The sequence below is a fragment of the Procambarus clarkii genome, chromosome 46 (genome assembly GCF_040958095.1).
Source record: "Procambarus clarkii isolate CNS0578487 chromosome 46, FALCON_Pclarkii_2.0, whole genome shotgun sequence".
In the NCBI taxonomy this organism is placed as follows: domain Eukaryota; kingdom Metazoa; phylum Arthropoda; class Malacostraca; order Decapoda; family Cambaridae; genus Procambarus; species Procambarus clarkii.
In genome coordinates, this window is record NC_091195.1 from 7703398 (window position 1) to 7723645 (window position 20248).

At 45.5% G+C, this 20248-nt stretch overlaps 1 protein-coding gene across 1 annotated transcript; it reads right to left on the bottom strand.

Annotated features, from left to right (window-relative positions):
• Positions 1 to 12501: 12501 nt before the first annotated feature.
• LOC138350633 (uncharacterized) lies at positions 12502 to 18973 on the bottom strand. The gene is made up of 2 exons (XM_069301682.1): positions 18518 to 18973; positions 12502 to 15192 (listed from the first exon to the last, which is right to left on the bottom strand). The coding sequence occupies exons 1-2, from the start codon at positions 18960 to 18962 to the stop codon at positions 14990 to 14992; spliced, it is 648 nt and encodes a 215-aa protein (XP_069157783.1). The 5' UTR covers positions 18963 to 18973; the 3' UTR covers positions 12502 to 14989.
• Positions 18974 to 20248: the final 1275 nt, after the last annotated feature.

The window sequence follows — 20248 nt, forward strand, 5'->3', positions numbered from 1 at the left end:
CTTATGAGATGCTCTACGGACGTAAGTGCCGTACTCCTCTCAAAGCTTTCAAGGACTCTCTATGTGATGTTCCCTTCAGTGAGCATCAGAATGAGCCCCAGTTTCTTCAAAACCTACAACACATTCTAGAGAGGGTACATAGTTTTGCCAAAGATAATCTATTGAAAGCACAGGAGAGGATGAAGACTCATTACGACCAGACCAGCGAAGTAAGGAAATTTAAACCGGGAGATTTCGTGCTTGCCTACTTCCCTATCCCAGGTTCTCCTTTGCAAAACAGGTTTTCAGGACCCTACCGCATCAAGGAGTGCAGAAACAACCACAACTACGTTCTAGAGACTCCAGATAGGCGGCGGAAGACCCAGTTGTGCCACGTCAACCTCCTGAAGCTATATAACGGTACTCCTCCCACTGTAATGATAACATATTCTTCCTTTAAAGAGCCATACATCCACAGTGAGACCTTCCCTGCTTCTCCTCCCGAAAGCACTGACACGGAGTCAGCGCTTTCCAATTCGGAAATCCTAACTGATCTTCATAATTATTTTCAGGACAATCATAGTGCACCTCTCATCAAGATCTTCAAAGAACATCAGGAGTTGTTCCGAGATGATCCACAAGAGTGTAATGTTACCCAGCACGACATCCAACTGCTCCCTGACACCCGGCCGATTCGTCAACCCTTCTACCGAATCAGCCCTAGCAAGAAGGAAGTCATGCGTGCTGAGGTGCAGTACCTCTTGGATCATGGACTGGCTACACCTTGTGAGTCCCCCTGGGCCTCACCCTGTATCATGGTGCCAAAACCCCAAGGTAAGGTTAGACTTTGCACGGACTACCGTAAATTAAATAATGTGACTGTCAAGGATGCATACCCCTTGCCACGGATAGATTACATCCTTGACGCCATTGGTAATGCCCAGTACTTGTCCCAAGTGGACTTGCTCAAGGGGTATTATCAAGTGTGTCTAACAGAGCGAGCCAAAGAAATATCTGCCTTTATCACTCCCTTTGGTCTTTTCAGGTATGAACGCCTTCCTTTTGGACTATGTAATGCCCCGGCCACCTTTCAGAGAGCTGTCAACCACGTCATCCAAGGCTTGGATAGCACCTACGCCTATTTGGATGCTATCGTTGTAGCATCCAACACCTGGAGCGAACATCTGCTCCAGCTGCAATGACTGTTCGCCAAGCTCCTGACAGCCGGCCTCACCATCAAACTGGGCAAGTCCACCTTTGCCAAAGGTAAAGTGCGTTATCTGGGTCATGTAATAGGGAGTGGCAGCCTAGCTCCGTTAAACACACACACTCAAGCCATCCAGCATTATCCACAGCCTATCACCAGGAAGCAGCTCCTGCACTTCCTTGGTCTTGCCTCCTACTACCGTAGGTTTGTGAAGAATTTTAGTATGGTAGCAACCCCATTAATTACTTTAACCAGTTTCAAGCAACGGTATAATTGGACCTTGCAGCAAACCGTTGCTTTCGAACAACTCAAATTCCTCCTCTGTTCTAATCCTATTCTCACCTCGCCAGATATCACAAAGCCTTTCATCCTTCATGTCGACGCCAGTGGTACTGGCATCAGGGGTGTCCTGATGCAGCAACGAGGCGAGGAGGTTCTACCTATCAGCTACTACAACTACAAGTTGAAACCCCACCAGAGGAACTACAGCACTATCGAGAAGGAGCTACTCTCCATCGTCCTGAATCTCCAGCACTTTGCTCCATACCTACAAGGTGCCAGGTCTACCACCATCTTCTCAGAACACAATCCTCTCCGTTTCTTACATCAAGCCCAATTCCATAACCAGCGTCTTCTATGATGGGCTTTATATCTGCAAGATTTCAACCTGGAGATCCGCTATATCAAGGGTTCTGACAACATCATAGCCGACGCCCTCTCCAGAGTCTATGAAGTAGAAGCAACTCCAACTATCACTCCACCACATGAAGACGTAATTTCTTCCAGAAACGTCAGGCTTCGGGGAAGAGTTGACACGATAATCTCTTTCAAGAGAGATTGAGCCTGCTCTTCCCTACATCATTACGTCGTACATACAAGATACTATAGAAGATACGTCCACCAGTATCGCCAAAGGTTTTGCCCAGGAAGCAAATCGTACCCTGCACACCCCAACACCTGGGCACAGCCCGCCGTAACCAGCAAACTGCTCATCCTCTGCCTGCCTGTTGCTGATTGGCTGGTGTCTCGTCGCACCTGCACTCACCACCACCACCGCAAGTCGACGTCTGGGCAGAAGCACGCCAGACTCGTCAGAATATCTTTGTGCTCCATGAAGTTGACATCTCTCGCTGGTAGACTAAGCCTTGGCTTTCGTGTACTAAGGGAGGTGGCAGCTTGAAGCCAGTATTCCAGCACCCATTATTTATTTTGCTATCACTGTAACTTACTTGTCTTAGCGTAACTTTTCATTTGCCAGTGATTATTCATGTTTTTTTGTTTGTTGACTTCTCCTGCATTTTATGAGATTGCCTTTATTCATGTCTTGTTTTCTAGAGTAATTAAAATTTCATTGTTTATATACTTGTGTTTTGTGTGTCTTCCCATTACCTTACCACAGACGAAAGGATAAACTTTTCTCTCTTTTTTTGTGATGTGACGAGGCGCTGCCCCCAGCTTTTGAAACAGCCGAACACCAACGCTTTACCGTCACAATACATATATATATATATATATATATATATATATATATATATATATATATATGTCGTACCTAGTAGCCAGAACGCACTTCTCGGCCTACTATGCAAGGCCCGATTTGCCTAATAAGCCAAGTTTTCCTGAATTAATATATTTTCTCTAATTTTTTTCTTATGAAATGATAAAGCTACCCATTTCATTATGTATGAGGTCAATTTTTTTTATTTGAGTTAAAATTAACGTAGATATATGACCGAACCTAACCAACCCTACCTAACCTAACATAACCTATCTTTATAGGTTAGGTTAGGTTAGGTAGCCGAAAAAGTTAGGTTAGGTTAGGTTAAGTAGGTTAGGTAGTCGAAAAACAATTAATTCATGAAAACTTGGCTTATTAGGCAAATCGGCCCTTGCATAGTAGGCTGAGAAGTGTGTTCTGGCTACTAGGTACGACATATATATATATATATATATATATATATATATATATATATATATATATATATATATATATATATATATATATATATATATATATATAACTGAAAACTCACACCCCAGAAGTGACTCGAACCCATACTCCCAGAAGCAACGCAACTGGTATGTACAAGACGCCTTAATCCACTTGACCATCATGACCGGACTAATGAGGTGATAGCCGAGGCTATTTGAACCACCCCACCGCCGGCACTCGGATAGTAATCTTGGGCATAGCATTTTACCAAATCACCTCATTCTTTGGGGCACACGTGAGGAACACAAATGCGAACAAGCCTGAATGGTCCCCAGGACAATATGCAACTGAAAACTCACACCCCAGAAGTGACTCGAACCCATACTCCCAGAAGCAACGCAACTGGTATGTACAAGACGCCTTAATCCACTTGACCATCACGACCGGACAAAATGAGGTGATAGCCGAGGCTATTTGAACCACCCCACCGCCGGCACTCGGATAGTTATCTTGGGCATAGCATTTTACCAAATCACCTTACCAGTTGCGTTGCTTCTGGGAGTATGGGTTCGAGTCACTTCTGGGGTGTGAGTTTTCAGTTGCATATTGTCCAGGGGACCATTCTGGCTTGTTCGCATTTGTGTTCCTCACGTGTGCCCCTAAGAATGAGGTGATTTGGTAAAATGCTATGCCCAAGATAACTATCCGAGTGCCGGCGGTGGGGTGGTTCAAATAGCCTCGGCTATCACCTCATTTTGTCCGGTCGTGATGGTCAAGTGGATTAAGGCGTCTTGTACATACCAGTTGCGTTGCTTCTGGGAGTATGGGTTCGAGTCACTTCTGGGGTGTGAGTTTTCAGTTGCATATTGTCCAGGGGACCATTCTGGCTTGTTCGCATATATATACATATATATATATATATATAAATATATATATATATATATATATATATATATATATATATATATATATATATATATATATATATATATATATATATATATATAAAATTTGTAAAAGAAGAGTATTTTGGCCTGTGGTATAGGCCCCTTAGGGAGCCAATATGGCGCTGGCCCATCCGTTTTCCCGCCAAAACTGTGTGACGTCAGTGGCGCCAGATTGGTCACCGACAGCGACGTGGCACAGGGAGCCAATGAAAACCTCTCTTGGCAAGTATGACGTCACAAAGGAAGCGGGGTCCAGTCATCGCCCTGCGGTGGCACCACCAGTCTGAGACAGCACGTCAAGGAGGTCGGACGTTTGCTGGGGGGTCCTGTCAATTGGACAGTTTACCCCATCTCCGGAGGACTTACGCATCACCAGCGGTCTGACAGCACCTGTGGGGTCTTCCTTCGTTCATGTGTTGGACCAGAGAGGGAATTGACAGAATATTGAGCAACAAGTGCTCCCAGGACAGGTGTTGTGCACGTGAAGTCTAGGCAGCAACGTATGCGACGGCTGATAGCTTCACAGTGATGACGTAGTGGCTGGGCCAATCCTCCGTGAGGGAATCAGTCTGACACGACACGTCAAGGTGGACAGATGTGTGAAGGTTGGTCCTGTCAGTTTGACAGTTGTACCCCGAGCCCGTGGATCTTACGCGTCACCTGTAGTCTGCAAGTACGCCGAGAGGTCTTCCTTCATTCCATGTGTGGACCGAAGAGGGAATTGAAGGAATATTGAGCATCAAGTGCTCCAGGTTCGGGTGCTGTGCAGGTGAAGTCTAGGCAGTATCGTCTGGGACGTCTGATAGCTTCACAGTGACGACGTAGCGGCTGGGCCAATCCACTGGGAAGCAGTGAAAGAAGATACTAATTGGGAATCCGTACGACTGCAGCCGAGAAGTAGGTTGGCAGGCGTAGTTGGGAGTAGAAGTTGACAGCCGGGAGACCAACTCCAACCCTACAAGACGTGGAGAAGGAGGACAGAACACAGAGACGACGCATTTATTTTGGGACGTTGATTGGGTTCCTGGAGGACACGACAGGGTGTGTGTGGGGGCGTTCCCTACACGAGGCGAGAGCCTGGACCAGGAGCTAAAACTCAACTCTCACCAGAGGATAGGTGGAAGTAGGTGATTCTAGTTTCCCTCCCCATTCCCCTTTAGTCAGCTATATATTTAGCCAGAGTATCTTTCATGTCGTGAGCAAGTCTCACCTAGGTCTATGTCACAGTAAGGCACAGTAGTGTAGAGTGAGGCTGCACAAAGCTCTCACGATATTTATATATATGTGGTGTGTGCAGGCACCTGGAATTACTGAAGAATTTATTGTGTCGATAATTTCTTTCATGTGACTTTACTATGATAACTTAGAGAGAGAATATATATAGATATAAGTGTACCAGTTATTGGTGTTAGGCTATGTGCCCAGTATTTATATTATTACTATTATTGATATCTATGATTTATCTATATATATACATGCTTGTGTGTTGAATAATTTTTCATGTGTGCAGTGATTAATTGAATATTCGCATATGAAAGGAATTACTGAGAACTCCAGTATTACATCTTGTTGCATTCGTTATTTATATGAAGTAAAGTGTGTTACGCAATGATAGTGAATTATTATGTTCATTAATATAGAAATGTTTGATTGAGCTCAAGATCAGTGCAGTGACTCATTTGCGTTCCATTGCCATTGTCGCAAATATTGTGTTGTGTGAACCTTTAGTTATTCTTGAGTATTTAAAGAAACAGGCGCCTAACGCCAACAAACAAGTGCAGTAAGAGATCATGCAGTGAGGGGGGAGTCGCCCAACTGATTTTGACATTGACGTGAGGGGGAGCATTGCCATCTTGGTGTGTTCCTGATTATATGTGGAGAGCAAGCGACTTTTGCACGTATTTGCTGTTTGCTTGTTGATATAACAATATGATACCTTCAGTTTTAAGTAAAATACAAAATACCTTGGCTTTTGTATCATCCCCTCCATATTTCTTGTAGCTATATAATTTTTGAGAGGAGATAGAGTGATAGAAATAAATACCTGCCTGATATCAGATCTATTGAGTGTGCTCTTGCCACTGTTACCAAAATTCCACTGACGTGTTACTGGACACGGGAAACACCAGTTGGCGACCTTGTGGTTAGTAATAGAGCCCTTGTCGGGGCGGGCACACAGTTGAGAGTGCAAACTGTGTTCTCACTCAACTCTGGCTAAAGAAGCCGGCCGGGGATCGACTGGGAGACTCTCCGGGCGTACAGTGGTGCCTCGAGGATTGAATGAAGACCCGCAGGGCTACGGTGAGTGACCTTGTGTACACTGTGATATAGTAAGGAAGAGGGAACCCCGACAATGTATATATATATATATATATATATATATATATATATATATATATATATATATATATATATATATATATATATATATATATGTATATATATATATATATATATATATATATATATATATATATATATATATATTTATATATATATATATATATATATATATATATATATATATATATATATATTCTTTATTATTTGTTGAAAAATAGTATTAGTACACGATAAATTTCAAGTTGCATAACACACAAATCCATTAAGCTGTAAATACTGGGAAAAGGCCTTTTAGCCTGTAGTGTAGCCGCCAGCTATGGTGGCTACATTACATGTGCAGGACAGAACTACCTTCCGTCACTTGCTCCAGTCAAAAGTCAACTCTCAAATCCACATCTGTCACATATGTCCTCTGGCCCTCCACACAACCAGCCCTTATGCGTTTCCGGCCACCCTGTGTCCTTGAAGTACCGCCTTCCTTATAGCAGCCATAACTGGCGGATGATTCTTAGACGGTACCGACATTCTGGCGTCCCAGATGTCTCCACTAGCTTGCTTCCACACACACACTTTCATTCACACTTCCCTTGTCCCATACTCTGAGAGAGATTTTCTAATTTATTCACTCCTACAGTTTGGGTCACAACAATGGCCTTCTTAAAAATAAATGATGCCCTACAAACCTGTTCAAATTTTAGGGAATGGTAACTAGCTATTCAGACAAGGACTTTCAGTACATGTAGTATACATGGTCATTGTTAAAGCTTTTGATAAGGTGCCATATGAAAGACTGACATGGAAAGTACAAGCACATGGAATATATGGTAGAACACTAGAATGGATCAAATAATGATTATAACAAAGAAAGTTGAGTCGTCCTAAACGGAAATAACTATGGCTGGAAAAATGTGGTGAGCGAAGTACCGCACGGGTCCATTTTGGGGCCATCCCTATTTGTCATATATATCAATGACATGGAATAAAATATTACAAACCATATCATCAAAATTGTAGATGACGCTTAGATTTATGGTAAAGTATGGAGTGACCATAATATTGAGGCCTTACAAAGCGAGCTGCATGAACTCCATAAGTGTCGGAAGATTGGCAGATGCTCTTTAATACCGAAAAATGTAAAGACCTTGCATGTGGGGCGTAACATTGCACATCATAACTATCAAATCAAAAGCCTTACCTTGCAGGAGGTTGATGAAGAAGGACCTTGGAGTCAGAATCCACAAATCAGTAAAAGTTGGTCAACAAGTGGGAGCTGCAGTAAAAGAAGCCATCCACATCCTAGGAATAGTCAGCCGCTTGACGTCAGTCAGGTGCTTGTATTATTGTAGCCAAGCATGGAGACCTCAGCTTCAGAGAGGCACATCTGCTTAAGAGTTCAACACCTGCCCAGAAAAATCATTCATGAACTAAGTCGGTTCCCGTACGAGGAATAGTTGAGGGTTTACAGGGCTAACAACACTGCAAACCAGACATAACAAGGCTGATCTCAACGAAACTTAAAATATTGAAGAATTTGTGGATCCAGACCACTTCTTCAAAAGGTCAGATGTATCACAAACAAGTACCAACGGTTTTAAGCTCAACAAGACACAATGTAGGACAGAAAATAGGTGATGCTTTTAGTATAAACCCATGGAACTGCCTACCCGCCGAAGCCGTAAATGTCAAAAGACTGCAACAATTTAAGATCCAAATACACAAAATCATCAGAACAAATGGCGTGACTTTTGACAAGCCGGGTTCGTCGAGGACACTCGAGAGATAGTGGCCTTCAGGTAAATTCAGGTAAATATGTACACGTTGGACTGGACGGTGTGAGAATAGCTTGAACTGCTTCAACTCTTTGTGTATAAATTATATCTCAATAAATTTATTTTAATTTCAAATCAAGAAATAAATTTAGAAATCAATATATTTAAATTTTAAAACATCAGTGGCCAAATATAAACAGATGTCACAGAGAACTGTATTAAGATCAGGTTCAGTCTCGTGTCGTGTATACAGCTCTGCTGTATGGTGTTGAATACTTATCTCTGAAAGTATTACATGTAATACAGGCCCAGAGGAATCTTCCATGACGTTCCTTACTCTCATAATTTTATAATTTCATCCTAAAATTCATAAAACTTTTTGTCTTTGAAGGCAATCACAAATCCTTTGATTATATAATATTTGTTTTGTCTTTAATCCTGTTAATAGTATGATGGTCAGAGCACTAGTTCTTAGTCTGGTCTGGGACAGGCAGCCATCTCTGGGACACCCAGTATCTTGCCATAGAGTATCCCAGCCATCTCTGGGACACCCAGCATCTTGCCACAGGGTATCCCAGCCATCTCTGGGACACCCAGCATCTTGCCACAGAGTATCCCAGCCATCTCTGGGACACCCAGCATCTTGCCACAGGGTATCCCAGCCATCTCTGGGACACCCAGCATCTTGCGACAGAGTATCTCAGCCATCACTGGGACACCCAGCATCTTGCCACAGGGTATCCCAGTCATCTCTGAGAAACCCAGCATCTTGCCACAGAGTATCGCAGCCATCTCTGGGACACCCAGCATCTTGCCACAGAGTATCCCAGCCATCTCTGGGACACCTAGCATCTTGCCACAGAGTATCCCAGCCATTTCTGGGACACCCAGCATCTTGCCACAGGGTATCCCAGCCATCTCTGGGACACCCAGCATCTTGCCACAGGGTATCCCAGCCATCTCTGGGGCACCCAGCATCTATCCGCAGGGTATCCCAGCCATCTCTGGGACACCCAGCATCTTGCCACAGAGTATCCTAGCCATCTCTGGGACACCCACCATCTTGCCACAGAGTATCCCAGCCATCTCTGGGACACCCAGCATCTTGCCACAGAGTATCCCAGCCATTTCTGGGACACCCAGCATCTTGCCACAGGGTATCACAGCAATCTCTGGGGCACCCAGCACCTTGTCCCAGAGTATCCCAGCCATCTCTGGGACACCCAGCATCTTGCCACAGGGTATCCCAGCCATCTCTGGGGCACCCAGCATCTTGCCGCAGGGTATCCCAGCCATCTCTTGGACACCCAGCCATCACTGGGACACCCAGCATCTTGCCACAGAGTATCCCAGCCATCTCTGGGGCACCCAGCATCTTGCCACAGAGTATCCCAGCCATTTCTGGGACACCCAGCATATTGCCACAGGGTATCACAGCCATCTCTGGGGCACCCAGCACCTTGTCCCAGAGTATCCCAGCCATCTCTGGGGCACCCAGCTTCTTGCCACAGGGTATTCCAGCCATCTCTGGGACACCCAGCATCTTGCCACAGGGTATCCCAGCCATCTCTGGGACACCCAGCATTTTGCCACAGAGTATCCCAGCCATCTCTGGGGCACCCAGCATCTTGCCACAGAGTATCCCAGCCATCTCTGGGACACCCAGCATCTTGCCACAGAGTATCCCAGCCATCTCTGGGGCACCCAGCATCTTGCCACAGAGTATCCCAGCCATCTCTGGGGCACCCAACATCTTGCTACAGGGTATCCCAGCCATCTCTGGGACACCCAGCATTTTGCCACAGAGTATCCCAGCCATCTCTGGGGCACCCAGCACCTTGCCACAGAGTATCCCAGCCATCTCTGGGGCACCCAGCATCTTGCCACAGGGTATCCCAGCCATCTCTGGGACACCCAGCATCTGGCCACAGAGTATCCCAGCCATCTCTAGGACACCCAGCATCTTGCCACAGGGTATCCCAGCCATCTCTGGGACACCCAGCATCTTGCCACAGGGTATCCCAGCCATCTCTGGGACACCCAGCATCTTGCCACAGAGTATCCCAGCCATCTCTGGGGCACCCAGCATCTTGCCACAGAGTATCCCAGCCATCTCTGGGACACCCAGCATCTTGCCACAGAGTATCCCAGCCATCTCTGGGACACCCAGCATCTTGCCACAGGGTATCACAGCCATCTCTGGGGCACCCAGCACCTTGTCCCAGAGTATCCCAGCCATCTCTGGGGCACCCAGCATCTTGCCACAGGGTATCCCAGCCATCTCTGGGGCACCCAGCATCTTGTCCCAGAGTATCCCAGCCATCTCTGGGACACCCAGCATCTTGCCACAGAGTATCCCAGCCATCTCTGGGACACCCAGCGTCTTGCCACAGAGTATCCCAGCCATCTCTAGGACACCCAGCATCTTGCCACAGAGTATCCCAGCCATCTCTGGGGCACCCAGCATCTTGCCACAGAGTATCCCAGCCATCTCTGGGACACCCAGCATCTTGCCACAGAGTATCCCAGCCATCTCTTGGGCACCCAGCGTCTTGCCACAGAGTATCCCAGCCTTCTCTGGGACACCCAGCACCTTGCCACAGAGTATCCCAGCCATCTCTGGGGCACCCAGCATCTTGCCACAGAGTATCCCAGCCATCTCTGGGGCACCCAGCATCTTGCCACAGAGTATCCCAATGATATATGAAATTTGGAATGCTTTAATGTGACAATTCCAACCAGGCAAACTTCTTCTATTTATACAGAAGGATTCTCTCTCCTCTTCCTTAACTAACACTGACATGACAGACGGAAAAAAACAGTAACTGAAACGGTTTTGATAGATGTTACACTGAAGATTTGTGTTGAAAGTTGCAATGATGTTATCTTGAGGTTATCTTGAGATGATTTCGGGGCTTTTAGTGTCCCCGCGGCCCGGTCCTCGACCAGGCCTCCATCCCCATGAAGCTGTCCGTGACAGCTGACTAACACCCAGGTACCTATTTTACTGCTAGGTAACAGGGGCATAGGGTCAAAGAACTCTGCCCATTGTTTCTCGCCGGCGCCTGGGATCGATCCCAGGACCACAGGATCACAAGTCCAGTGTGTTGTCCGCTCTGCCACCGGCCCCAACTGGTGTGTGTGTGTGTGTCTGTCTGTCTGTCTGTCTGTCTGTCTCTCTCTGTCTCTGTCTAACTGGCTGCCTGGCCGTCTTACTGGTTGTCTAACTGGCTGGCAGGCTGTCTAACTGACTGGCTTGACTGGCTGTCTAACTGGATGACAGGCTGTCTAGCCGGCTGCAGCTTGCTCGCTGTGTGTATATCCAATCAAAGACCCCCAATGGCGTATCTTCCTCGAGCTGGGGGAACCAACCCGAGCCCTTCCTACACACGCCAGACATCTGCTCTCCCATATTGAGGCGCACTTGTATCCCCCCCCCCCACACCCCCATAACCCAATCACTTCACATGCCCTACGAAGCGCCCATAGCACCGCTCAACCAGGCCGACATGCGTTACACTAACAAAGCTATTCAACTATCACCAATTTTAACGTGAATTGCGTAATTTCATATTAATATTTAAACAATGATTGATATATGAATATTATAAAATTTTCTGTTAAACAGACACTCGAAGTTTTTCCAGGTCAGCAATGGTGACTTTTTCCCAGTTTAAATGTTTTAAGGTTGGGTACTGTTCTCACTGTCAGCAGCAACAGTTCGACAGTGAGGTATAGTGACGGTGTCTATGACAGGAAAATGTCAGGAAAGGTTGTCACAATCACTGAGTCTTATACCCTCAGATGTAACTAGTTAGGTCATCTTCAATGATTTTATTTTTAAATAAGACATTCCTCTCCAGTCACTTAAAGAAAAGTCAAAGTATTATTAAACTTTGCATAGACAGTATTGATCATCATATGCAAAAATCTTTTGTTAAATTTTAAAAGCCTAAGTTATCTTGCAACGATTTTAAGATTTTCTTAATTTATTTCTATCAACATTTTTGTATCATCGGAAACTAGGTAATGTTGCACTTGAGTGTTGTATCAACATGGTTTATATATACGGTAAACAAGACAGGTCTCAGGCCAGAGTCCTGAGGACCATTGACAACTATGGTAATGTTGCACTTGAGTGTTGTATCAACATGGTTTATATATACGGTAAACAAGACAGGTCTCAGGCCAGAGTCCTGAGGACCATTGGCAACGTTTACCACTCGGATTTGTCTTACTCTGTTTCTGTTGAAAAAGTCATATCATATACCACTAGCAAGTTACAAACAATAATACAATAGACTTCAGAGAATGAGCGAAAATAAGTGTTAATATTGTTTAAACTTATATGTTGCTTTATTTCCGATAATGCATGTATTTACTTTAATACTTGCAGTACTGAACTATAAAAAGCATAGTACAGCACTACTTACAGTATCAAAGGAGGTGTACAGTTTAGGTCATTTATTATGCACCCCATACCCATCTTGTGGGCAGCAGTGGAAAGGGTTACAGAGGCACATAATGGGCTCAGGAACTGAACTCCACAATTCATTTAGCTAAGCAAGTTACAAACTTGATGAGCTAGTTACAAAATTCAATATAAGTCGTCACATCAACAATGGGTTCGAGATCGACCACAAGTACAGTTTCTAAATTAAGCAACTAACATATGTGGAGAGCTAGTGTCACAATTGATATGTTTGTCCTGCACACCGCCCCCCATCCAGTGGGCAGCGGTGGATAGGTTACAATCACTCTTAGTTACTACCTACAGTTTGCAAACTGGGGATATTTGGCCAAAATTTCTGGCAGCAGATAATTTTGAATGAAACATTTACACAACTTTAGAACATTTCTATAGAATTGTCTCTGAATTCATGTATCTTTTCGCACTCCATCACATAGTGACGGAGGGTGTGCGAATAATTTTGTTGACACAGTTTACCTTTGGTCAGGTCTACATCAGCAGATAATGACAATTCCTAGAGATACTTATAACCGAGTCTAAGCCGAGCAGTAGTAACATCTAGAAGTCTGCTGATTTTATTGGATGATCCATAGATGTGTGGCTCCTCTTCCATGATAGTATGATGATAAATGGAATTACTGGTGTCAATTTCACTTTGCCTCAGATCTACACGATTTTGTTGAAGTTCTTGGTGTATTATTGCTCTCAGACTTCTCATTGACAATCCAAGGTTATACTCAATTTCTCCTTTAAAGGCAGATTCTTGGTAGTTTCTTTTCTAAAGAAATTGTACATTTAAGTGAGCAGAAGGACACTTACTGTATTAAACTACTTGAACGGTATTCTGCATACTATATTAAAGTACTTGTACAGTACGCTACTTACTGTAATAAAGAAAGTTCCTAAAAAGGTTAGCTACTGTAGTAGAACAAGTTTACAATCGGATACTGATAATATTAAAGTACATATACAATAAACTGCTTAATGCATTATAGTAAGTTACAGTAGGCAACTTACTGTATTAAGTTGTACATTAAGCAACTTACAATAACACAGGTGTATATATGCTCCTGCTTGATCTTGAGGATAATAAGGATAAGACAGAATAAAAGTGAGACAGAAATTCTCAATGCCTAAAATTCCTAAAATGTCAAAATAACTAAAATCCCTTAAACAATAAACAGCTAAAACTAATAATATTGATCCAATAAACAATAGTAAAGAAAATCATATCGATATAAAGTGTAGAAAATGCTAATATATAAATTACATGCCAAAACTTATTCATAAAATCAGTATATCAAAATCAGTTATTCATGCAAAATGCATTTCTAAACGTATTAATAAAATCTGCATACAAATGCTTATTTATACCTCCAGCATACTAAAATACATTCATACAATGCATACAAAAACTCAATCATACCATCAGCATACCAAAACTCATTCATCCTACTAACATTCTAATACTAATTCAAACAACCAGTATACTAGAACTCACTCATACCACCAGCATACTAAAACTCATTCATATCTCCAGCATACCAAAAGTCATTCATACCATCAGCATACCAAAACTCATTCATACCTCCAGCATACCAAAACTCATTCATACCTCCAGCATACCAAAACTCATTCACACTACTAACATTCTAATACTAATTCATACCACCAGCATACTAAAACTCACTCATACCACCAGCATACTAAAACTCATTCATACCTCCAGCATACCAAAACTCATTCATACCACCAGCATAACAAAACTCATTCATACCACCACCATACCAAAACTCATTCATACCACCAGCATACCAAAACTCATTCATACCTCCAGCATACCAAAACTCATTCATACCACCAGCATACCAAAACTCATTCATACTACTAACATTCTAATATTAATTCATACCACCACCATACCAAAACTCATTCATACCACCAGCATACCAAACCTCATTCATACCACCACCATACCAAAACTCATTCATACCACCAGCATACCAAAACTCATTCATACCTCCAGCATACCAAAACTCATTCATACCTCCAGCATACCAAAACTCATTCATACCTCCAGCATACCAAAATTCTCAGCAACAACCAGCTCCTCGTAGATGTGTCCTTGTACATTATTGGTCTCGTGAGGCTGGTCTCAACAACCAGCTCCTCGTAGATGTGTCCTTGTACATTATTGGTCTCGTGAGGCTGGTCTCAACAACCAGCTCCTCGTAGATGTGTCCTTGTACATTATTGGTCTCGTGAGGCAGGTCTCAACAACCAGCTCCTCGTAGATGTGTCCTTGTACATTATTGGTCTCGTGAGGCAGGTCTCAACAATCTACCATATATATAATTCATTAAAATTGTTAAGCGACGCAATGAGCTCTCGGAGGTACTTATTGTTCTCCTCACTGTCATCACTGTCCTCACTATCCTCACTGTCCTCACTGTACCGGATCCCAGTCGCAAGGTCAATATCAAGGTCATCACCAGTGACGCCCCTCCGGTGAAGTCCTCGCAGGAGTCTCTCCCCACCCACACCTGCAGATGAGAGGGAACATTGAAGCCCACACCTGGCAACTCTCCCCACCCACACCTGTAGATGAGAGGGAACATTGAAGCTCACACCTGGCAACTCTCCCTACCCACACCTGCAGATGAGAGGGAACATTGAAGCTCACACCTGGCAACTCTCCACACCCACACCTGTAGATGAGAGGGAACATTGCAGCTCACACCTGGCAACTCTCCACACCCACACCTGAAGATGAGAGGGAAGATTGAAGCTCACACCTGGCTACTCTTCCCACCTACACCTGCAGATGAGAGGGAACTTTGAAGCCCACACCTGGCAACTCTCCCCACATTCACCTGCAGATGAAAGGGAATACTGAAGCCCACACCTGGCTACTCCTCACACCCATCTCTTAAGGAGGAGGAGGAGGATGGTAGAGTTGCAGAGGAGGAGGAAGGTAGTGGTGTAAAGGAGGAGGAGGGTAGTGGTGCAGAGGAGGATGAGGGTAGTGGTGCAGAGGAGGAGGAGGATGGTAGTGGTGCAGAGGAGGAGGAGGGTAGTGGTGCAGAGGACGAGGAGGGTAGTGGTGCAGAGGAGGAGGAGGGTAGTGGTGCAGAGGAGAAGGAGGGTAGTGGTGCAGAGGAGGAGGAGGGTAGTGGTGCAGAGGAGGATGAGGGGTAGTTGTACAGAGGAGGAGGAGGAGGGTAGTGGTGCAGAGGAGGAGGCTAGTGGTACAGAGGAGGAGGAGGTTAGTGGTGCAGAGGAGGAGGGTAGTGGTGCAGGGGAGGAGGGTAGTGGTGCAGAGGAGGAGGGTAGTGGTGCAGAGGAGGAGGATAGTGGTGCAAAGGATGAGGATAGTGGTGCAGCTGAGGAGGAGTTTAGTGGTGCAGAGGAGGATGAGGGTAGTGGTGCGGAGGAGGAGGAGGGTATTGGTGCAGAGGAAGAGGAGGGTAGTGGTGCAGCGGAGGTGAAGGGTAGTGATGCAGAGGAGGAGAAGGGTAGTGGTGCAGAGGAAGAGGAGGGTAGTGGTGCAGCGGAGGAGGAGGGTAGTGATGCAGAGGAGGAGGAGGGTAGTGATGCAGAGGAGGAGGAGGGTAGTGATGCAGAGGAGGAGGAGGGTAGTGGTGAGAGGAGGATGAGGGTAGTGGTGCTGAGGAGGAGGGTAGTGATGTAGAGGAGGAGGGTAGTGGTGCAGAGGAGGAGGGTAGAGGTGCAGAGGAGGAGGGTAGTGATGCAGAGGAGGAGGAGGAGGAGGGTAGTGATGCAGAGGAGGAGGAGGAGGAGGGTAGTGATGCAGAGGAGGAGGAGGAGGGTAGTGGTGCAGAGGAGGAAGAGGGTAGTGGTGCTGAGGAGGAGGGTAGTGGTACAGAGGAGGAGGGTTGTGGTGCAGAGGAGGAGGGAAGAGGTGCAGAGGAGAAGGCGGGTAGTGGTGCAGAGGAGGAGAGTAGTGTTGCAGAGGAGGAGGAGGGTAGTGGTGCAGAGGAGGAGGGTAGTGGTGCAGAGGAGGAGGGTAGTGGTGCAGAGGAGGAGGAGGGTAGTGGTGTAGAGGAGGGTTGTGGTGCAGAGGACGTGGAGGGTAGTGGGTGCAGAGGAGGAGGAGGGTAGTGGTGCAAAGGAGGGGGAGGGTAGTGGGTGCAGAAGAGGAGGGTAGTGGTGCAGAATGGGAGGGTAGTGGTGCTGAGGAGGAGGAGGATAGTGGTGCAGAGGAGGAGGAGGGTAGTGGTGCATAGGAGGAGGTTAGTGGTGCAGAGGTGGAGGGTAGTTTTGCAGAGGAGGAGGGTAGTGGTGCAGAGGAGGGGGAGGGTAGTGGTGCAGAGGAGGAAGAGGGAAGTGGTGCAGAGGAGGAGGGTAGTGGTGCATAGGAGGAGTAGGAGGGTGGTGGTGCAATGGAGGATGAGGGTAGTGGTGCAGGGGAGAAGGTTAGTGGTACAGAGGAGGAGGAGGGTAGTGGTGCAGAGGAGGAGGGTAGTGGTGCTGAGGATGAGGAGGAGGAGGAGGAGGAGGAGGAGGGTAGTGGTGCAAACGAGGATGAGAGTAGTGGTGCAGAGAAGGAGGGTAGTGGAGCAGAGGAGGAGGGTTGAGGTGCAGAGGAGGTGGGTAGTGGTGCAGAAGAGAAGCGTATGGTGCAGAGGAGGAGGGTAGTGGTGCAGAGGAGGAGGGTAGTGGTGCCGAGGTGGAGGAGGGTAGTGGTGCTGCATCGGAGGTTAGTGGTGCAGAGGAGGTGGTTAGTAGTGGTGCAAAGGAGAAGCGTATGGTGCAGAGGAGGAGGAGGGTAGTGGTGCAGAGGTGGAGGAGGGTAGTGGAGCAGAGGAGGAGGAGGGTAGTGGTGCAGAGTAAGAGGGTAGTGGTGCAGAGTTGGAGGAGGGTAGTATAGCAGAGGAGGAGGAGGGTAGTGGTGCAGAGGAGGAGGAGGGTAGTTGTGCAGAGGTGGAGGAGGGTAGTATAGCAGAGGAGGAGGAGGGTAGTTGTGCAGAGGTGGAGGAGGGTAGTGGAGCAGAGCCAGATACCATAAGCCACCACAACCTCGACCACCATTAACATTAAACACCCCTACCACTTATCACAACCATCAGCCACCACAATTACCAACCACAGCAATCAACCACCACCACTAACCACTACTATTAACCACCACTAGAACCAACAACAACTATTAACCACCACTAGAACCAACCACTACCACCAACAATAAACATCACCCACCACTGCCACCAATCACAACCTACCACCACTGCCACCAACCACAACCCAGCAACAATTCCACCACCACTACCATGGATTCTCCATTAAGTGAAAGTAATGAATAAAATATTTTTAACCAACCTTTTATTATGCTTCAATTTTATTTCTATTATATGTAGAAATATATTTTTAATATATTTCTACATTTTTTATATATATATATTCCATCAATCAGGAAAACGATTTTTATGCAACATTTAACAACACACCTGCAGATGGGAAGGAACACGGAAGCCCACACCTGGCTACTCTCCCGACCCACACCTGCACATGAGAGGGAACACTAAAGCCCACAGCTGGCTACTCTCCCCACCCACACCTGTCTACGTCACACACTCATGCCAAAGAAAACTTATATCAAGTAAATCTAGCTTGTATTAAGCAAGACAATGTTGGGCTAAATATTGATCAGTGTTATCTTATAAGCAGTGAAGCTTGCTTAATGAATATTCTTGGTCGCTAAACGGTGCTCAAAGTTACTCAAGAAGCCTTATAAGTTCTCTAATTCATGACTTTTAATGTAAAAATATTTTTGAAACCACTGGAAGCACTGTGAATTAAACAACTGAGTTACAGATATTCACGTGTTAAAATGTCGTCAATACGTACTGGTGAGACGCGTGTTATGGAAGTACAGGAGACTATACCCTCCTCTTGAGAAAGAACACAGCTGAGCCGCCAAGTGGCAGCACCAGTCTATGGCGGGGTCGTCATCAGTGAGGCGCCGCCTGATGGTCAGGTCTAGCGCCATTCCCTGGCACGGCAGAGTGTCCAGGGTGTCCGGGTCCACGTAGCCCGTGGCGTCCAGGGTGTCCGGGTCCACGTAGCGCGTGGCGTCCAGGGTGTCCGGGTCCACGTAGCCCATGGCGTCCAGGGTGTCCGTGTCCACGTAGCCCGTGGCGTCCAGGGTGTCCGGGACCACGTAACCCGTGGCGTCCAGGGTGTCCGGGTCCACGTAGCCCAGGGTGTCTGGGTCCACGTAGCCCGTGGCGTCCAGGGTGTCCGGGTCCACGTAGCCCAGGGCGTCCAGGGTGTCCGGGTCCACGTAGCCCATGGCGTCCAGGAGAATGCCTGAAGACATACACTGAGATACAGTCACGGTCGTTACTGGTATGTTCTAAGATATAACAAGAATACATACTGAGCCATCCACTCACCTTACTGCTGGGTTTATTACACGATGACAAGTCCGTATTTTGGACGGTATTAATAGCATCTAAACTATGTATTAATAGCTTTTAAAAGCCACGGTCAAGGTCATCTGTATCAATAGTCAAGGTCACAGTCAAGGGTTACCTGTATCAATTGTCAAGGTTATCTGTATCAATGGTCAAGGTCATCTGTATCAATGGTCAAGGTCATCTGTATCAATGGTCAAGGTCACAGTCAAGGTTATCTGTATCAACTGTCAAGGTCACAGTCAAGGTTATTTGTATCAGTGGTCAAGGTCACAGTCAAGGTCATCTGTATCAATGGTCAAGGTCACAGTCAAGGTCATCTGTATCAATGGTCAAGGTCACAGTCATGGTCATCTTTATCAATGGTCAAGGTCTCATTAGAAGGTCATATAAACTAAGTCAAGGTCACAGTGAAAGGTCATCTTAAACAGGAATTAGGTCACAGTGAAAGGTCATCTTAAACAGGAATTAGGTCACAGTGAAAGGTCATCTTAAACAGGAATTAGGTCACAGTGAAAGGTCATCTTAAACAGGAATTAGGTCACAGTGAAAGGTCATCCTGAACAGGAATTAGGTCACAGTGAAAGGTCATCTTGAACAGGAATTAGGTTACAGTGAAAGGTCATCCTGAAAAGGAATTAGGTCACAGTGAAAGGTCATCTTGAACAGGAATTAGGTCACAATGAAAGGTCATCTTGAACAAGAATTAGGTCACAGTGAAAGGAGATGTGTACCACGAGTCAAAGTCAAAGTGGTAAGTCATCTGAACCAAAAGTATGGCGTCGCTAAATACTTCATGAAATTATTTATGCACAAGAATATATACAGCAGCGGAATGTTTCGAAAATTTATTATTCATGGAGTAGTCGCCCTTAATAAGTCTATATTTGTAATCAAAGTAGAAGGTTTGTCAACCTTAGGGTGACTATAATTGTAAACAATGTAAGGTGTTTGTCACCCTTAAGGTGACTATATTTGTAAACAATATAAGGTGTGTGTCACCCTTAAGGTGACTATATTTGTAAACAATATAAGGTATTTGTCGCTCTTAAGGTGACTATATATGTAAACAATATTAGGTGTTTGTCGTCCATAAGATGAATATATTTGTAAACAATATAAGGTGTTTGTCTCCCTTAAGGTGATTATATTTGTAATCAAT